This window comes from Scyliorhinus canicula, chromosome 8, assembly GCF_902713615.1.
Source record: "Scyliorhinus canicula chromosome 8, sScyCan1.1, whole genome shotgun sequence".
NCBI lineage: Eukaryota > Metazoa > Chordata > Chondrichthyes > Carcharhiniformes > Scyliorhinidae > Scyliorhinus > Scyliorhinus canicula.
This window is the reverse complement of record NC_052153.1, coordinates 127,632,231-127,649,958: the sequence shown is the minus strand read 5'-3', so window position 1 is coordinate 127,649,958 and position 17,728 is coordinate 127,632,231. Positions and strand designations below refer to the sequence as shown.

The 17,728-nt window shown below is 50.5% G+C and overlaps 1 protein-coding gene across 2 annotated transcripts in view; it reads right to left on the bottom strand.

Annotated features, from left to right (window-relative positions):
- The window catches only part of LOC119970008 (protein limb expression 1 homolog), an 87,510-nt gene that overhangs the window by 43,782 nt on the left and 26,000 nt on the right, over window positions 1-17,728 (bottom strand). For both annotated transcript variants that reach the window (XM_038803966.1, XM_038803967.1), the window contains exon 2: window positions 13,922-14,085. In XM_038803966.1, the coding sequence (XP_038659894.1) occupies window positions 13,922-14,085 (164 nt within the window). The remainder of the gene's footprint in view (window positions 1-13,921; window positions 14,086-17,728) is intronic.

The following is a 17,728-nucleotide window of genomic DNA, read 5'->3' as shown; positions in this document are numbered from 1 at the left end:
GAAGCGGACGAGGATGAGGGCCTTCCTGGCCCTCAGGATATGCCGGACCCCCGCCACTCCCGCCTGTATCCATCCTCTGCCATGTTCTGCAGGTCCTCTCCAGGCTCGTCCTCCAGTCTCTCCTAGTCCGGCAGCTCCTTGTCCTTGTCTGAGGTGGCCACATATTCCTCTCCCTTCATCTCAAGCACATCACCCCGCTGTTGTGCCAGGTTGTGGAGGACACAACCGACCACCACAAAACGGGCGACCCTTTGGGGATGTGTACTGCAGGGCACTACCAGAGCGGTCGAGGCATCGGAACTGCATTTTGAACATTTTGCACTGCTTATTGACAGCACGGGTGGCTGCATGGGCCTTGTTGCATCTGGTCTCCGCATTGGTTACTGACCTCCATGCTGGTGTCATTAGCCAAGTCCTAAACGGGTTACCCCTTATTCCCCAAGAGCCAACTCGCCATCCTAGGGTGGTCCTCGAAGAGGCAGGGGATGTCCGCCTGCCCCAGGATGTAGCTCCCTGGGAAGCATGCACACATGTGTGTGATCTTCATGAGTTGGATGTTCAGGGAATTGAACCTCTGCCTGTTGATTTAGGGAACTCCCTGATGGCCAAGTGAACACAAGGTGACACGCGTGCCATCTGAAAGTTTATATAGTTTTCTATCCGGGCAGACAAGGCATCCGTGACTACACTGGGCTGCGGCTTGTGAGATGCCACACAGGTCCCTGCTAGAGCTCTGGAATGATCCTGAGGTGTAGAATGTCAGGGCTGTGGTGACCTTGATGACCAGTGGATGCGGGTGCCCTCCTCCTCCTCCTCCACATGGTGCCACGTCCACAAGGACATGGCACAGGTGCCACACCGTCCCCTTGTTGAGGCGGAGCCTCTTGCGGCACACGCTGTCTGTCATCTGTTCGAAAGACAAGTGAAGCCTGTACACCATAGGCCTGTTGCTCGTTCTGGGTGAGTGTGCTTTACACTCAATTGGCTCTGTTTTATTCCTTAGCTCTAGAGTCGCCAGGTATCCTTATGATACCGCCACAAGATTCAAGTTCAAGTTCAGATCAATGACTCAATACACCAGTTAGTACGTTCAAACAAGACATGTTTATTATTACAGTTATTTACTACTCATGCACATAATACTAAACTGTTCCTACCACTACTCGGCCAATACTTATCTGGAATAAGGGAACTGCCGGATCAGGGAACAATGGCCTCTTGCTTTGTCCTGGATCCGCAGGCTTCCATTTGGTGTGGACTAAAGGGGTCAGGAGTGTCTACTCTCGTAGCGTGCGTTGTATGACACTTACTTGTCGGTGTAGTAATTGCCCAGGCCTCTCCTTCTCGCGTCGAAGTTCCTGGAGAGCTGCTGCAAAGGTGTTCTGCTGGGAGGGCTGGCTAAGAGAGCGGAGTGCTGGCTGAGAGAGGCTGACTAAGAGAGAGAGCTGGGGTCAGGGTCTCTGTCTTATACTGTTTTGGGTTTTGCGCCCATCTGGGCGGACCCTCTATAAACTTGCAATCGATTGGGTCTCTTCCCAATCAATTGATTTGAATTTCCCCAATAACAGGGCTGTTCCTCGATCACTGGGAGGTTCTTTCTACCTTATTTGTGTCCTTTTGTTTCAGACTCCACTGGCGCCGGGATGTCTGACCTGCTATAGAATGTTTCAATCTCTTCTAATTGTTGTGTCCATTGTGCCTGGGAATCACCGGGAATCGCTCAATTAATATGCGCAGCTTGTCAGTTTCTATGCTGTCTGGTTTCTTCACAGACAGAATCCACAGAGAGGTTCTGCAACCTGCTTGCCTCTCTGTCCTTGTCCAATTTTCCCTGCATGCAACTCAATGTTCCATTTTATGTCGGGAAGTGGCCAGCTTCGGTGGCTACAGGCCGTCACAGACCTCCCCCGCTGGGTTCCTCCCTGGCCTTATGGGCAGCTGGCTCTTAAGGGTGTGGTCAGTGTTCAGCACAAGGGCAGCCGCCTCGAGCCTCTGTTGAAGCTGATGCCACCTCCTCCAGCGTCTGCTGCCTGGCCTGCCAGCAGCACCAGCAGGTCAAGTTCTGCGGGGCCCAAGATATCGGCCAAATCGTGGATTATCTATAAGGAATTGGGAGAGGGTGTGAGACCAACAACCAGCGGTGTCTTCCACCCAGGAACCCTCCATGCCCCATGGCTCCCCCCCACCCCACACCCCCTGCCATCTGACACGCCCGGCCCACGCACCCCCAGCCACAGTGGTGGCCCTGCTCACTGGACCCCACACCATGTACCCTAGACAGTGCACATAGCATTACCTGGACCAGGCGCTGGTCCTGTCCCGGTACATTCACCCACCTCCGGCCGCAGAAATGTCCCCGGTTCTGGGACCCAGCCAGTGGGTGTTCGGATGTTGGCCGCTGTGTCCATGGTGTTGCTTCCTGCAGTGTCCAGGCATCACATCTGATTGCAATGCTAGACAATAACCCCCACACGCTACACGGCACGCCTACCAACGGGAAACCACTTGCGGGCTGTGAGGTGCTCACTTAACTATGATTGACAATTCCCAATTAGCAAAAACATTCAGCCACATAGCCAGAGGCTTCCACGGTCAGTGGGAGTTATGGTGGTCAGAGGGTTAGGCTAGCTGGGGCTGGGGTTGCCCCCGGAACAGAACCACTGGTCCAGGGGTTGGCATGGTGCACCCGAGAGGACTGAGACACCCACCCACGCACCCCCACCATCCCCAGCCATGGGCGACCACCCCTCTGCTCTGCAATACGTCCCCTGATGGTGGACCACCCCGACCGAGGCTGAACCCCCAGAGCCTCCCCACACCCCTCCGAGCACCAGGGCAGCAACCCAATGCCCCGGTCTCTTGGCCTGTGAGCGAAGATGGCTACTCACCTCCTTGGATCCTCGCAGCAGTCCTTCTGACCAGCTTCACGTTTAAAAAAAAAGAGTACTAATCAGCGCCTGCGTGACCCCTCCCTGGGAAGGCTGTTAGATCATGGGAGGCCGTTGGATAGGGGATCGCTTCCGTTAATTGTATTGGGATTGGGCTTAATTATTGGTTTCTCGCCACTCTATGGAGGCATGCTGATTTCACCAATGGGAGCGGGCCGATTAGATCGCAAACAGATTGGTGCCTGGCATGTTTCTTGTTTTTGGCCTCTCTTAAAGGCTTTGTGCGCTCTCGCTTAAGGGCGATGCAGCCATAAAATAGTGCCTGATAGTTCTGAGTGGGCATCTTGGGATTCTGCTACTTACTCACCTTCATTTTTTAACAGTTTGTTTTATTGTTTCCTAATATTAAGGAAAAACGTCCTGCAATTGTATCAAGATGATTAATTGTACATTGTGGCACTGATCAAAACAGTGAGATGATAACTCATTGCTTTGCTTATGTTGCTCCAGTTTCCAAAGCAGTTGATGACTATTCAAACTAGTACTGTATGCAGATTCAATCACTAACCTCAAAGAGAAAAATTGGTAGTCGGGGCCTCTAGCAGGAACGTTTTCTGTTCGCAGCACTGTGAGTAGAAGCCTCAGTGAAAATTATGGGAGTGAATTTCTACAGGGAAAGGTGACAGTTCTCTCACTTGTTCCAACTTAACTTCACCAGAAGAGCCTCACAAGTCCAGAAAATTCCATGAAAAATGTTTTTCTGAGCTTTCCTTGGCTTGTTTGTCAAAGTTGCATTGCATAAGCAAGAGAATTCCTGCAGAAATCAATTTCTCGTCATTTCAGGTGGGAATCGCATTCACAGTAGACAGTAAGGTTGCTTCATCTATCATATTTCCACTAACACTGGGCTGTCCAAGACATTGCTGCACTTTAAATGAGGTATCAATTGTAATATTTGTTTACATATATTCAAATATCCCCGATCATGAAACACAGCCTCGAAAAAGTGACTTATTGTAAAAATTGCAGGGAGTCACATTTCTGCTGCTACCTTTGATAACCTCTAACTCTCATCTGTTTAAAGTTAATGTTCCTTTAAGGACACTGTCAGATTATTCCAGAGTTTCCTCTTGAACTGAAACCCACCTAAATTATCCATGCAAAGTCCATCATCACATCGAGTTATAATATCGCATTTCATTTATCAAAGGTAATAGTCAAAACAAAGCTACTGAGTGTTCATAAAACATGGATTAAGTTGGCCTAGCTTTGAGATTTGTTTCACAGCTAGCCATTCAGCATTTAGGCAATTATGGGTGAGAAACCCAGAGCACATAAAAGAGAGTTGTCATACCAGTGTTTATTTTGGCTCAGACAAAACTAAATGCTAAAGCAGACAATGAGAGCAGGGAGAAGAGATTAAATCCTGCCAAGAGTTCATTATTACTGCTAACGTTATAGGGATATGCAATTCTGAGAACTTTTAAAAGAATTAGTCTCATTCTTTCAAGACTGTTCAGGCAGCTCTAACTCCTGAAGAGGTAGAAATTTAAACTTCAATTCCATAGCAACGACTTTGGTTAAGATAGTGCTAGTTCACACAATAGAAAATTCAATAGCTCCTGCAGCACAAATATTTCAATAGTTTTCCCTATCAGTTCATGGTTAGTACAGCTGTTTTGATAAACGTCTTTAACATGTTGAACTTGCTGCCTGTAAAATTGGTCATTTCATAGTGAAAGCGTTGATGCTTACGTGAGAAGTTCTGTGTCAGAATATCTTAACTTACATCCATAAACCAATGTGTTCATTGTGCTGTGTGTTTATTCGCCTGTCTACACTGAAAGGGTAATAGACAAATAAGCATATAAAGGCACAGCATTTGCTTCAGAGGTTACATTTTGTTCTATTCCACCTCTGAACTTATTTTCAAGAGTAATAGGACAGTGTTTTTCAAACATTTTTTCTGGGGACCCATTTTTAACAACCGCCCGACCTTCAGGGCCCACGCCAACCAGCCTTCGCGACCCATGCCAGCCACCATTCGCAACCCGTGCTGCCTGATCTTCGCAATCATGCGCCGGAATTTCACAATCCACCATTTTTGCTTATCTTTAATGCGACAGATGAGCCTACGTGGTCCTCACGACCTCACTTGCTTTGTCATTTGATCTTACATTTCTGTATGGGTTGTTCATCAGAGGTTCTGGAGCTCACACCAGCACTGTTTGTTCTGCTGCGGACTCTCCTGCAAAGCTCATTGCAGCAGATTCAGTTGTGAGATCATGGCCTGTTTGTGTCTCTGGCCCTCTCTTCCAAAAAGATCCATCTTCAGTTCTTCGCGTGATCCTGTTGCTTGCTTGCTGGCAGTTACCAAACGGAGGAAGTTCGCCTCAGTAATCTTGCGCCCAGAGTACATGATGTCAATGTACCGGGCGCATGACTTGCTCTCTGCCGTCGCTTCTGGCGGGAAGATTAATCGATTTTTTAAATGTCTACTCCTGGAGACGTACGCTGACGGAGGAGGCGGTCTGCCCCGCTGGGCTCTGAGTCTGCGCACTGCTACATCTGGCTGAGGGAGCACCCATGCACGGGACGACCGGCATCCTTGAAAGCCAATCGCGGCCAACATTTTTAAAAGCAGATTGCGGCCACTGGGCACTTGTTCCTGCGATGGGAACGCCACGACCGATCGCTCTGCGACCCTCCCGACACCCACCCACAACCCACCCACAGATCGTGACCCTGAGTTTGAAAATGAGTTTGCAATAAGACATGTAATTTACATTGTAATGTGATCATTCTTTAAATTTCTCTTTCAGCTCTCTCCCCTCTTCATCCAAGGACAATTATCTATTAAAAACTGTCCATATTTCTATCACTCTGTGTTTTAATTAAACTTGTAAATTCAGACCTCATCTGTATGCTGCAATCAATGAACCTCTGAAAAGATATATTGAACTTGGCAGGTATATCCAGTAGATTTATCAGAATGACAGAAGGGCGTAAAGTGTTACATCATAATATTGTCTCATCATGGTGGGGGGATGGCTACAGCAGTAACAGGAAGCGGGCTCGAATAAAGGCTTTTGATGCGAAAGGAATTAAATTCTTCTTATTTGTTTGTTACTGTTTGTTACTTCCTCCTCCAGCTACTTGCTGTTTCTGCCCATCTGTTCTTGGCATTCACAGTTGCTACTGTTCATCTCAGAGAAAACTGCTTTGTCACTCTTTTATCATGATGTGGAGATGCTGGTGCTGGACTGGGACGGGCACAGTTCGGCAACACCAGGTTAAAGTCCAACAGGTTTATTTGAAATCACAAACTTTCGGAGCACTGCTCCTTCATCAGGTGAAGTCACATTCCAATCTGTAATTATCTTGCAATTGTGTCTCTCCAATTTATGCTGTGATTGTGAACCTGCCTCCACTTCACCTGATGAAGCAGCAGCGCTCCGAAATCTTGTGATTTCAAATAAACCTGTAGGACTTTAATCTGGTGTTGTGAGACTTCTTACTCTTTTATCAATAGCACCTTGAACACTGCTCACACTGTTCCCCACATCAAGATCTCCTACACAACCCTCTTGCTTCCGATACTGCCAAAGAATCCCCATGCAGAGACATCCACATACATTTCCACCATCGTCGTAACCAGTACCTCGGAACCAGTGCCCCACAGCCTAGGAACCCTCTCCCACACCCAAGAAGTTGATAAAAACAAAAATACATTAAAACACCAGAGTTTGACACATGCTTTTACAATTCTCTGGAGCTGAGCATTGTTGGTGGAGGAGGGGGAGCAGTATGGGGGTGGAGATTTGTCTTGAGATTGGTTTGCAACATTGGAAGTGTTGAACAGTGTTGGGAAGTGGGTGAGCAGTTATGGGAAAGGTGCAAGCAGCGATGGGAAGGGGATGGGCTGTTTTGGGAAAGGTGCAAGCAGTGATGGGAAGGGGATGGGCTGTTTTGGGAAAGGTGCAAGCAATGATGGGAAGGGGGGTGAGCTGTTTTGGGAAAGGTGCAAGCAATGATGGGAAGGGGGTGAGCTGTTTTGGGAAAGGTGCAAGCAGTGATGGGAAGGGGGTGAGCTGTTTTGGGAAAGGTACAAGCAGTGATGGGAAGGGGATGGGCCGTTTTGGGAAAGGTGCAAGCAATGATGGGAAGGGGGGTGAGGTGTTTTGGGAAAGGTGCAAGCAATGATGGGAAGGGGGTGAGCTGTTTTGGGAAAGGTGCAAGCAGTGATGGGAAGGGGATGAGCTGTTTTGAGAGGGTGTGAATAGTGCTGGGATGGGAGCGAGCCTCTTTCCACACTGCTCACCCCCTTCCCAAAATACCTCACCCTGTCCCAACACTCCTCACCCCCCCTTCCCAACACTATTCCACCCTCTCCAAAAACAGCTCACCCACTTCCCAAAATTACTCACCCTCTCCAACACTGCTTTTTGAGGGGCAAGCTTTTTTGGTAAGGGTCTGACCTGTTTTGGGAGAGGATGAGTGGTGCTGGGAGGGAGGGTGAACTGTTTTGGGAAAGGTGCAAGCAATGATGGGAAGGGGGGTGAGGTGTTTTGGGAAAGGTGCAAGCAATGATGGGAAGGGGGTGAGCTGTTTTGGGAAAGGTGCAAGCAGTGATGGGGTGGGGGTGAGCTGTTTTGGGAAGGGGCGAACTGTTTTGGGAAGGGGGCGAGCTATTTTAGGGCGGAGTGAACAGTGTTGGGAAGGGGTTGGGCTGTGTTGGGAGTAGGGTGAGCTGCTTTGGGGAGAGGTGAACAGTGTTGAGAAGGGGTTGGGCTATGTTGGGAGTGGGGTGAGCTGCTTTGGGGAGAGGTGAACAGCGTTGAGAAGGGGTTGGGCTATGTTGGGAGTGGGGTGAGCTGCTTTGGGGAGAGGTGAACAGTGTTGGGAAGGGGTTGGGCTATGTTGGGAATGGGGTGAGCTGCTTTGGGGAGAGGTGAAGAGTGTTGGGAAGGGGTTTGCCTATGTTGGGAATGGGGTGAGCTGCTTTGGGGAGAGGTGAACAGTGTTGGGAAGGGGTTGGGCTATGTTGGGAGTGGAGTGAGCTGCTTTGGGGAGAGGTGAACAGTGTTGGGAAGGGGTTGGGCTATGTTGGGAGTGGAGTGAGCTGCTGTAGGGAGAGGTGAACAGTGTTGGGAAGAGGTTGGGTTATGTTGGGAGTGGAGTGAGCTGCTGTGGGGAGAGGTGAACAGTGTTGGGAAGGGATTGGGCTATGTTGGGAGTGGGGTGAGCTGCTTTGGGGAGAGGTGAACAGTGTTGGGAAGGGGTTGGGCTATGTTGGGAGTGGAGTGAGCTGCTTTGGGGAAAGGTGAACAGTGTTGGGAAGGGGTTGGGATATGTTGGGGGTGGGGTGAGCTGCTTTGGGGAGAGGTGAACAGTGTTGGGAAGGGGTTGGGCTATGTTGGGAGTAGGGTGAGCTGCTTTGGGGAGAGGTGAACAGTGTTGGGAAGGGGTTGGGCTATGTTGGGAGTGGGGTGAGCTGCTTTGGGGAGAGGTGAACAGTGTTGGGAAGGGGTTGGGCTATGTTGGGGGTGGGGTGAGCTGCTTTGGGGAGAGGTGAACAGTGTTGGGAAGTGGTTGGGCTATGTTGGGAGTGGGGTGAGCTGCTGTGGGGAGAGGTGAACAGTGTTGGGAAGGTGTTGGGCTATGTTGGGAGTGGGGTGAGCTGCTTTGTGGAGAGGTGAACAGTGTTGGGAAGGGGTTGGGATATGTTGGGAGTGGAGGGAGCTGCTGTGGAGAGAGGTGAACAGTGTTGGGAAGGGGTTTGGCTATGTTGGGAGTGGGGTGAGCTGCTTTGGGGAGAGGTGAACAGTGTTGGGAAGGGGTTGGGCTATGTTGGGAGTGGGGTGAGCTGCTTTGGGGAGAGATGAACAGTGTTGGGAAGGGGTTGGGCTATGTTGGGAGTGGGGTGAGCTGCTTTGGGGAGAGGTGAACAGTGTTGGGAAGGGGTTGGGATATGTTGAGAGCAGGGTGAGCTGCTTTGGGGAGAGATGAACAGCGTTGGGAAGGGGTTGGGATATGTTGGGAGTGGGGTGAGCTGCTGTGGGGAGAGGTGAACAGTGTTGGGAAGGTGTTGGGCTATGTTGGGAGTGGGGTGAGCTGCTTTGTGGAGAGGTGAACAGTGTTGGGAAGGGGTTGGGATATGTTGGGAGTGGAGGGAGCTGCTGTGGGGAGAGGTGAACACTGTTGGGAAGGGATTTGGCTATGTTGGGAGTGGGGTGAGCTGCTTTGGGGAGAGGTGAACAGTGTTGGGAAGGGGTTGGGCTATGTTGGGAGTGGGGTGAGCTGCTTTGGGGAGAGGTGAAAAGTGTTGGGAAGGGGTTGGGATATGTTTGGAGTGGGGTGAGCTGCTTTGGGGAGAGGTGAACAGTGTTGGGAAGGGGTTGGGATATGTTGGGAGTGGAGGAAGCTGCTGTGGGGAGAGGTGAACAGTGTTGGGAAGGGGTTTGGCTATGTTGGGAGTGGAGTGAGCTGCTTTGGGGAGAGGTGAACAGTGTTGGGAAGGGGTTGGGCTATGTTGGGAATGGGGTGAGCTGCTTTGGGGAGAGGTGAACAGTGTTGTGAAGGGGTTGGGCTATGTTGGGAGTGGGGTGAGCTGCTTTGGGGAGAGGTGAACAGCGTTGAGAAGGGGTTGGGCTATGTTGGGAGTGGGGTGAGCTGCTTTGGGGAGAGGTGAACAGTGTTAGGAAGGGGTTGGGCTATGTTGGGAATGGGGTGAGCTGCTTTGGGGAGAGGTGAACAGTGTTGGGAAGGGGTTGGGCTATGTTGGGAATGGGGTGAGCTGCTTTGGGGAGAGGTGAACAGTGTTGGGAAGGGGTTGGGCTATGTTGGGAGTGGAGTGAGCTGCTTTGGGGAGAGGTGAACAGTGTTGGGAAGGGGTTGGGCTATGTTGGGAGTGGAGTGAGCTGCTGTGGGGAGAGGTGAACAGTGTTGGGAAGGGGTTGGGCTATGTTGGGAGTAGGGTGAGCTGGTTTGGGGAGAGGTGAACAGTGTTGGGAAGGGGTTGGGCTATGTTGGGAGTGGGGTGAGCTGCTTTGGGGAGAGGTGAACAGTGTTGGGAAGGGGTTGGGCTATGTTGGGAGTGGAGTGAGCTGCTTTGGGGAGAGGTGAACAGTGTTGGGAAGGGGTTTGGCTATGTTGGGAGTGGGGTGAGCTGCTTTGGGGAGAGGTGAACAGTGTTGGGAAGGGGTTGGGCTATGTTGGGAGTAGGGTGAGCTGCTTTGGGGAGAGGTGAACAGTGTTGGGAAGGGGTTGGGCTATGTTGGGAGTGGGGTGAGCTGCTTTGGGGAGAGGTGAACAGTGTTGGGAAGGGGTTGGGCTATGTTGGGAGTGGGGTGAGCTGCTTTGGGGAGAGGTGAACAGTGTTGGGAAGAGGTTGGGCTATGTTGGGAATGGGGTGAGCTGCTGTGGGGAGAGGTGAACAGTGTTGGGAAGGTGTTTGGCTATGTTGGGAGTGGGGTGAGCTGCTTTTTGGAGAGGTGAACAGTGTTGGGAAGGGGTTGGGCTATGTTGGGAGTGGAGTGAGCTGCTGTGGGGAGAGGTGAACAGTGTTGGGAAGAGGTTGGGTTATGTTGGGAGTGGAGTGAGCTGCTGTGGGGAGAGGTGAACAGTGTTGGGAAGGGATTGGGCTATGTTGGGAGTGGGGTGAGCTGCTTTGGGGAGAGGTGAACAGTGTTGGGAAGGGGTTGGGCTATGTTGGGAGTGGGGTGAGCTGCTTTGGGGAGAGGTGAACAGTGTTGGGAAGGGGTTGGACTATGTTGGGAGTGGAGTGAGCTGCTTTGGGGAGAGGTGAACAGTGTTGGGAAGGGGTTGGGATATGTTGGGAGTGGGGTGAGCTGCTTTGGGGAGAGGTGAACAGTGTTGGGAAGGGGTTGGGATATGTTGGGAGTGGAGGGAGCTGCTGTGGGGAGAGGTGAACAGTGTTGGGAAGGGGTTTGGCTATGTTGGGAGTGGGGTGAGCTGCTTTGGGGAGCTGTGAACAGTGTTGGGAAGGGGTTGGGCTATGTTGGGAGTAGGGTGAGCTGCTTTGGGGAGAGGTGAACAGTGTTGGGAAGGGGTTGGGCTATGTTGGGTGTGGGGTGAGCTGCTTTGGGGAGAGGTGAACAGTGTTGGGAGGAGGTTGGGCTATGTTGGGAGTGGGGTGAGCTGCTGTGGGGAGAGGTGAACAGTGTTGGGAAGGGGTTGGGATATGTTGGGAGTGGAGGGAGCTGCTGTGGGGAGAGGTGAACAGTGTTGGGAAGGGGTTTGGCTATGTTGGGAGTGGGGTGAGCTGCTTTGTGGAGAGGTGAACAGTGTTGGGAAGGGGTTGGGATATGTTGGGAGTGGAGGGAGCTGCTGTGGGGAGAGGTGAACAGTGTTGGGAAGGGGTTTGGCTATGTTGGGAGTGGGGTGAGCTGCTTTGTGGAGAGGTGAACAGTGTTGGGAAGGGGTTTGGCTATGTTGGGAGTGGGGTGATCTGCTTTGGGGAGAGGTGAACAGTGTTGGGAAGGGGTTGGGCTATGTTGGGAGTGGGGTGAGCTGCTTTGGGGAGAGATGAACAGTGTTGGGAAGGGGTTGGGCTATGTTGGGAGTGGAGTGATCTGCTTTGGGGAGAGGTGAACAGTGTTGGGAAGGGGTTGGGCTATGTTGGGAATGGGGTGGGCTGCTTTGGGGAGAGGTGAACAGTGTTGGGAAGGGGTTGGGCTATGTTGGGAGTGGGGTGAGCTGCTTTGGGGAGAGGTGAACAGTGTTGGGAAGGGGTTGGGATATGTTGCGAGCGGGGTGAGCTGCTTTGGGGAGAGATGAACAGTGTTGGGAAGGGGTTGGGATATGTTGGGAGTGGAGTGAGCTGCTGTGGGGAGAGGTGAACAGTGTTGGGAAGGGGTTTGGCTATGTTGGGAGTGGGGTGAGCGGCTTTGGGAGGGGGGATTTTGATTTTTAGGAGGGAAGTAGTTACAATGAAGCACTGATCAAGTCTTGTGTTTGAATGAGGTTTGTGGTTAATGGCGTAGACAGTCTATGATTGTTTGGTTTTAATATTTTTTTAAAAACAATTCAGATTAACACAGCAAAGGCTACATGGAAAATGTTGGCTTTGAAATGAAATGAATTATTGTGACTATAGGGAATAACTTTTGAGAACGATAAAAGAATATTTTTTCATACGTCAACTGAAGAAATACTTCAACCGTTACAGTGATGAGTGAGTTATAACCTGTATGGAGAAAGGTCCATTTGTATAACATGGAAGATAATACAACTCTGTGGAGCAATCGTTCCCTATATATGAGAATCCCTGACATCTGTAGGAAAATATATTAAAGCTGTTTTCCACAGGGACACAAGGGAGGTGACGGATGCATCCTCATATCCTAGTAACAGTAAATTAACAGCCTGGAGGCCAAGTTTCTTCTGAATTGAGGGAACAACTCCAAAGTTGGGAGAGATTGCATTTATATCCAAATACTTGTAGGGGTTACTTACATCCTTAGCAAAGGAAATTACAATTACACTTCCTCCAAACTGCCCTTAATATTTTAATTTATGTAAATTTTAGCAGATAAATTATCCAGAATGTATAGGTGAGAATGGACCCAAACTCCAACCAAGGACATGGTTCAAATCATTCACCCGAGTGATGATGCCGATGTGGAGAAGGCCCCAGGACTGCTCCAGAAACATCCTGTCACAAATTTTGAAGGGGAAGGTGTTTCTTAAATCTAATTCCTTTACTTTGGGGGTCTGTTGAGGACAAGCGAGGTCTACCCAAAGCTTGTGAGCAAAGAACACAGATTGAAGGTAATTGACAAAAGAACCAGTGAAGAGATGCAAAATGCGATTGAATAACCTTGTCGCACTCAAGTCGGTGATGCAACAAGGCCATTAAATCTCGCGAGAGTTATCACATGGGATTTGTGACGCTCGGGACACCTCGCACGATCTGACAAGATCTCTCTGGGTGTGATCCCGATTAACATATTTAAGTGAGCCATTAAGTTAATTTAAATATGTCGGCGCCCGATTTTCCTGAGGCCGGGTACTAATGGCATCGCCTGGGAGACCTCACCATGGCGCCATTTACTATTGGTCCACACAAACGTGAGCCAGGCATAACAGAACCTGGGGGGCGGGGGAGGGGGGGGTGCAGGGGGCTCCCAGGCCATAGGAGGCTCCCAGGAGATCAGGCTCTGGGCAGGGTGGTACTCTGGCACTCCCACTGGCACCCAAGCCCCTTGGTACTGCCAGCCTGGCACCATGGAGGTGCTACGCAGGCAACCTGGCAGTGCAACCCTGGCATTGCCAGGCTTCCCAAGTGGCACTGCCAGCCTGGCAGTGGCACGACCAGGGTGCCAGATTGGCAATGCCAAGGTGCACAGTTGTGAGGTTGCCTGTGCCAGGGATCGGCCCCAGGGGTGCCCTGCCCTTAAGAAGTGGGTGAGGGGAGCCTCAAGGACCCCCCGAGAGGTAGGTTGGGGCAGTGGGGGGCCCGGAGTCCACGGTGGGGTGTCCAAGGGGGGAACGAAAGAGCTGAGCCCATCAGTGCAAGAAGTGAGGTACAGGCAGTCTCGGTGGGACGTTCCAGACCAAGGCCTTAAAAGACAAGAGGGACTTTGATTGCATGGTTTTTCTCAGCACTGCAGGCACTGAGAAAGACATACCCAAAATGGGACTCTACGAACATAGAACATACAGTGCAGAAGGAAGCCATTCAGCCCATCGAGTCTGCACCGAACTCACTTCCACCCTATCCCGGTAACCCAATGACCCCTCCTAACCTTTTTGGACTCTAAGGACAATTTATCATGGTCAATCCACCTAACCTGCACGTCTTTGGGCTGTGGGAGGAAACCGAAGCACCCTGAGGAAACCCGCGCAGTCGCAGGGAGAGCGTGCAGACTCCACACAGACAGTGACCCAGCGGGGAATCGAACCTGGGACCCTGGTGCTGTGAAGCCACAGTGCTAGCCACTTGTGCTACTATGCTGCCCACCTTGTTTTTTTACACGTTACGTCGTGCCCATAATGTAAATGAGTGTTACCTGAAAACTGCCAAAGCAACTGCCTCCCGGCAGAGTCACATAACATACATAAGGAGCAAGAGGAGATGGCACTGATTCGTACACCACAAGACTTCCATTCTTATAGACAGCTCCTTGCTTTCTCTTCTTCTCCCAAAATTCCTGCAATGTTTCTACTACGTTCACTGTGTGAAAACAAAAACAGGGCAATTAAAATGTTTTGGAAAGTTCAGCCAATATATTTCTTATCACCAATATAATTTACTCTTCAGCACTAAATATTAAATAACATTTTAAGACCAAGCAATGCAAAATTAAGTTTGCATTACGCATGCTTTCCAAGCCTGAAAAACTGCTTCAAATAATGGCTGGATGTAGTGACAAATATTTACCCTCTGGTCCAGTGCCAGTTTTAAACAATGACCATGGTTGTACTTTAACATAATTCATTAACTCATGAGCTAGTTCATCACAGAGTGGGGGATAAAGGTTAATTCCTCTGATTCCTCCACATAGTACTGGGGCAGAAATTGGTTGGGCTCAATTTTAGGCACATCATCAGCACACTCTGAACCAGGAGTCTCGAGGCCAACCCAACTTAACCTTTTGACTTCAATTATATCATTTGGCCATATTGCCCTGGTCAATCCCACCTTAACAGGCAACTCAGCAGTTTTAAATCGGTGAACAAGCTCTTCTTACCTCGAAAGCAATGCTTTAGGGCACAATTTAACAGAAATGAAACAGAATCCTGTGTAGAGAGCGTTTAGCCAGGCGTTTCCCGTGGCCCGCTATTAAACGGGATGCAGCTTCATTCTGGGGCCTCAGCGAGGAACACCCCACCGAGGTTGCACTCAGTCTCATTTCCTACATTGAGAAACTTCGCTCGCCAACGCAGGAAAAGATCGAGGTGGTGCCCCAATCTCTCGATCCCCCAAGTGACCCCCAGACCCCCCCTCCCATGCATGAGCTTACCTCTTGGGGGGGGGGGGGGGGGGGGTCCTTGAGACCACCAGCACCACACCTCAGGAGAGCAGGGAAGCCCCAGGTCCGATCCCTGGTGTGAACAAAATGCCACCTTGGCACTGTCAGCCTGGACATCCTGGCAGTGCCCTGTCAGCCCAGCAGTGCCACCTGGACACCCTGGCAGTGCCACCTGGACACCCTGGCAATGCCACCTGGACACCCTGGCAAGGCCCCTGCCAGCCTAGCAGTGCCACCTGGACACCCTGGCAAGGCCCCTGCCAGCCTAGCAGTGCCACTTGGACACCCTGGCAGTGCCACCTGGACACCCTAGCAGTGCCCCTGCCAGCCTAGCAGTGCCACCTGGACACCCTGGCAGTGCCCCTGCCAGCCTGGATGTGCCACCTGGACACCCTAGCAGTGCCCCTGCCAGACTAGCAGTGCCACCTGGACACCCTGGCAGTGCCCCTGCCAGCCTGGATGTGCCACCTGGACACCCTGGCAGTGCCCCTGCCAGCCTGGATGTTCCACCTGGGCCGGACATTAGATTTTGCCCCTGGAATTTATTTTAAATACCGTCTGTTGACATCTGCTGCTTAGGATGTAGGTACCATTGAAGAAATCTGAGCAGTGCCAGCCTGGCTCACAATCCAATCCAATTTCTACAAGTGTGTCTAAACAGGTGTTAGGCCACTCATTCACATGTCTGCTCAAATATCTTTCAGGTGTTTTTGAAATGCAGGATATTGGCTCCCAAAATTGACCTTCATTGCGCCCATTTTATGCTTGTAAAATAGATAAAATGGTGTTCAATCAAACACAGTCATTATAACAACAATGAAGTATTCTTGTGCATAGAGAGAAGCTAAATTGGTGTCAGAGCCAGTTCCATGCTTCCCTTATATGTTCCCCTTAGCTAGTCTGGAAGGTGTTATTATTGTTCAAACATTTTGTGCATTTATTGCTCAAAAGGAGAAATAACAAATTATGGAAGATTTCCATTATTGAGATGGGGCTGAATTATAATCACACCTAAATCTCTTTTATTTTTCATCTTCTTGTAAAGTCACTCTTCATCGTGCATATACCGTTGTTTTTTTCTGTTCCAGCTTGCATTAATATTTATTAATTGATATTAAAATCGATCTCTATTTCTGTGCCTATGATTTTATTAAGGCATTTGTATATATATATATATATATATATACACACACATCAAACACAACCACAATCAAAAAAAGAATTAACAGGAAATTACATAACAAATAAATAACTCGCCCCACCTTCCTTGCCGTTATCCTCCACTCACCCTTCCTCATTTTATAACCCCAGAGCCCCCCCTCCCCCTGCTGGCTTCTTAGCTATCCTTGAAGAAGTCGATAAACAGTTTCCATCTCATGCCATACTCCTCCACAGTTCCACTCAAGGTGAACTTGATTTTTTCCAACCTAACGAATTCTGCAAGGTCTCACACCCACATCTCCAGTTTCGGCGACCCTGAGTCCCTCCAGTCCAACAAGATCCACCTCCGGGCTACCAGGGAGGCAAAGGCCAAGGCGCCGGCCTCTCTCGCCCCCTGGACTACCGAGTCTTACGCCACTCCGAAAATCGCCACTTCTGGACTCGGGGCTATCTTCACCTTCAGCACCTTGGACACAATGTCAGTGAACCCCCGCCAGAATTGCTCCAGTTTCAGACAGGCCCGGAACATGGTTCGTGGTACTCCCCCGCGCACAGTCCATACCTATCATCCACACCATCAAAAAACCTGCTCACTCTGGCCACTGCCATATGCGCCCTGTGGACTACTTTAAATTGAATAAGGCCAAGCTTAGCACATGAAAAAACGCATTACCTCTCCCCAAAACCTCCGCCCACACAGCCTCCAACTCCCTCCCCAGCTCTTCTTCCCACTTCCATTTAACTCCCAGTCCATTAATTCCTTGCAGATCTCCGACACCCTACCCTCACCAGCCCTGTTTTCAACACCACTTTGTCCTGCAACGCTGGGCAACAGGTCGGGGAAGGATGGCACTGGTACATTTTTCCTCACATAGTCTCCCATCTGTAAGTACTCAGGTGCTGCCGCCATTGTTCCCACACCCTCAGGTCTGCCACCCAAATGGCCTTGTGGAGTATATTGCCGGTGAGAACAGCAGAGGCGCCATCAACAGTGCCCTGAGATAGTGTCCTTACAAGAGGCTGCATCCATCCGCTCCCACACCGAACCCTCCCCCACTAAACGGGCTGGTTTAGCACAGTGCACTAAATAGCTGGCTTGTAATGCAGAACAAGGCAGCAGCGCGAGTTTAATTCCCGTACTGGTCTCCCCGAACAGGCGCCGGAATGTGGCGACTAGGGGCTTTTCACAGTAACTTCACTGAAGCCTATTTGTGACAATAAGTGATTATTATTATTATTACCCACTGACTGACCATGGCTATTATTTGCAGGCCAGTGTAGTAGTTCATCAAAATCGGCAAAGCCAGCAGCCCCCACGCCTCCGCACATTCCCGCTCCAGCAGCACCTTCCTTCACCTTTGGAGCTTTCCCCGCCCAAAAAAAATACAAGATCAACGCATTAATCCTCCTAAGGAAGGTCTTTGGAATAAAAATCGGAAGGTTCTGGAACACAAATAAAAAGCTCGGGAGTACCATCATCTTCACGGACTGCACCCACTCCGCCAACGACAGCGGGAGCACATCCCATCTTTTAATATCCCCCTTCATTTGCTCCACCAAGCATGCCACATTCAATTTATGTAGCTGCTCCCATCCCTGCGCCACCTGGATACCCAGATACCTGCAATTCGCCCCCACTAGCTGACACGGCAGCTCGCTCAACCTCCTCTCCTGCTCCCTCAC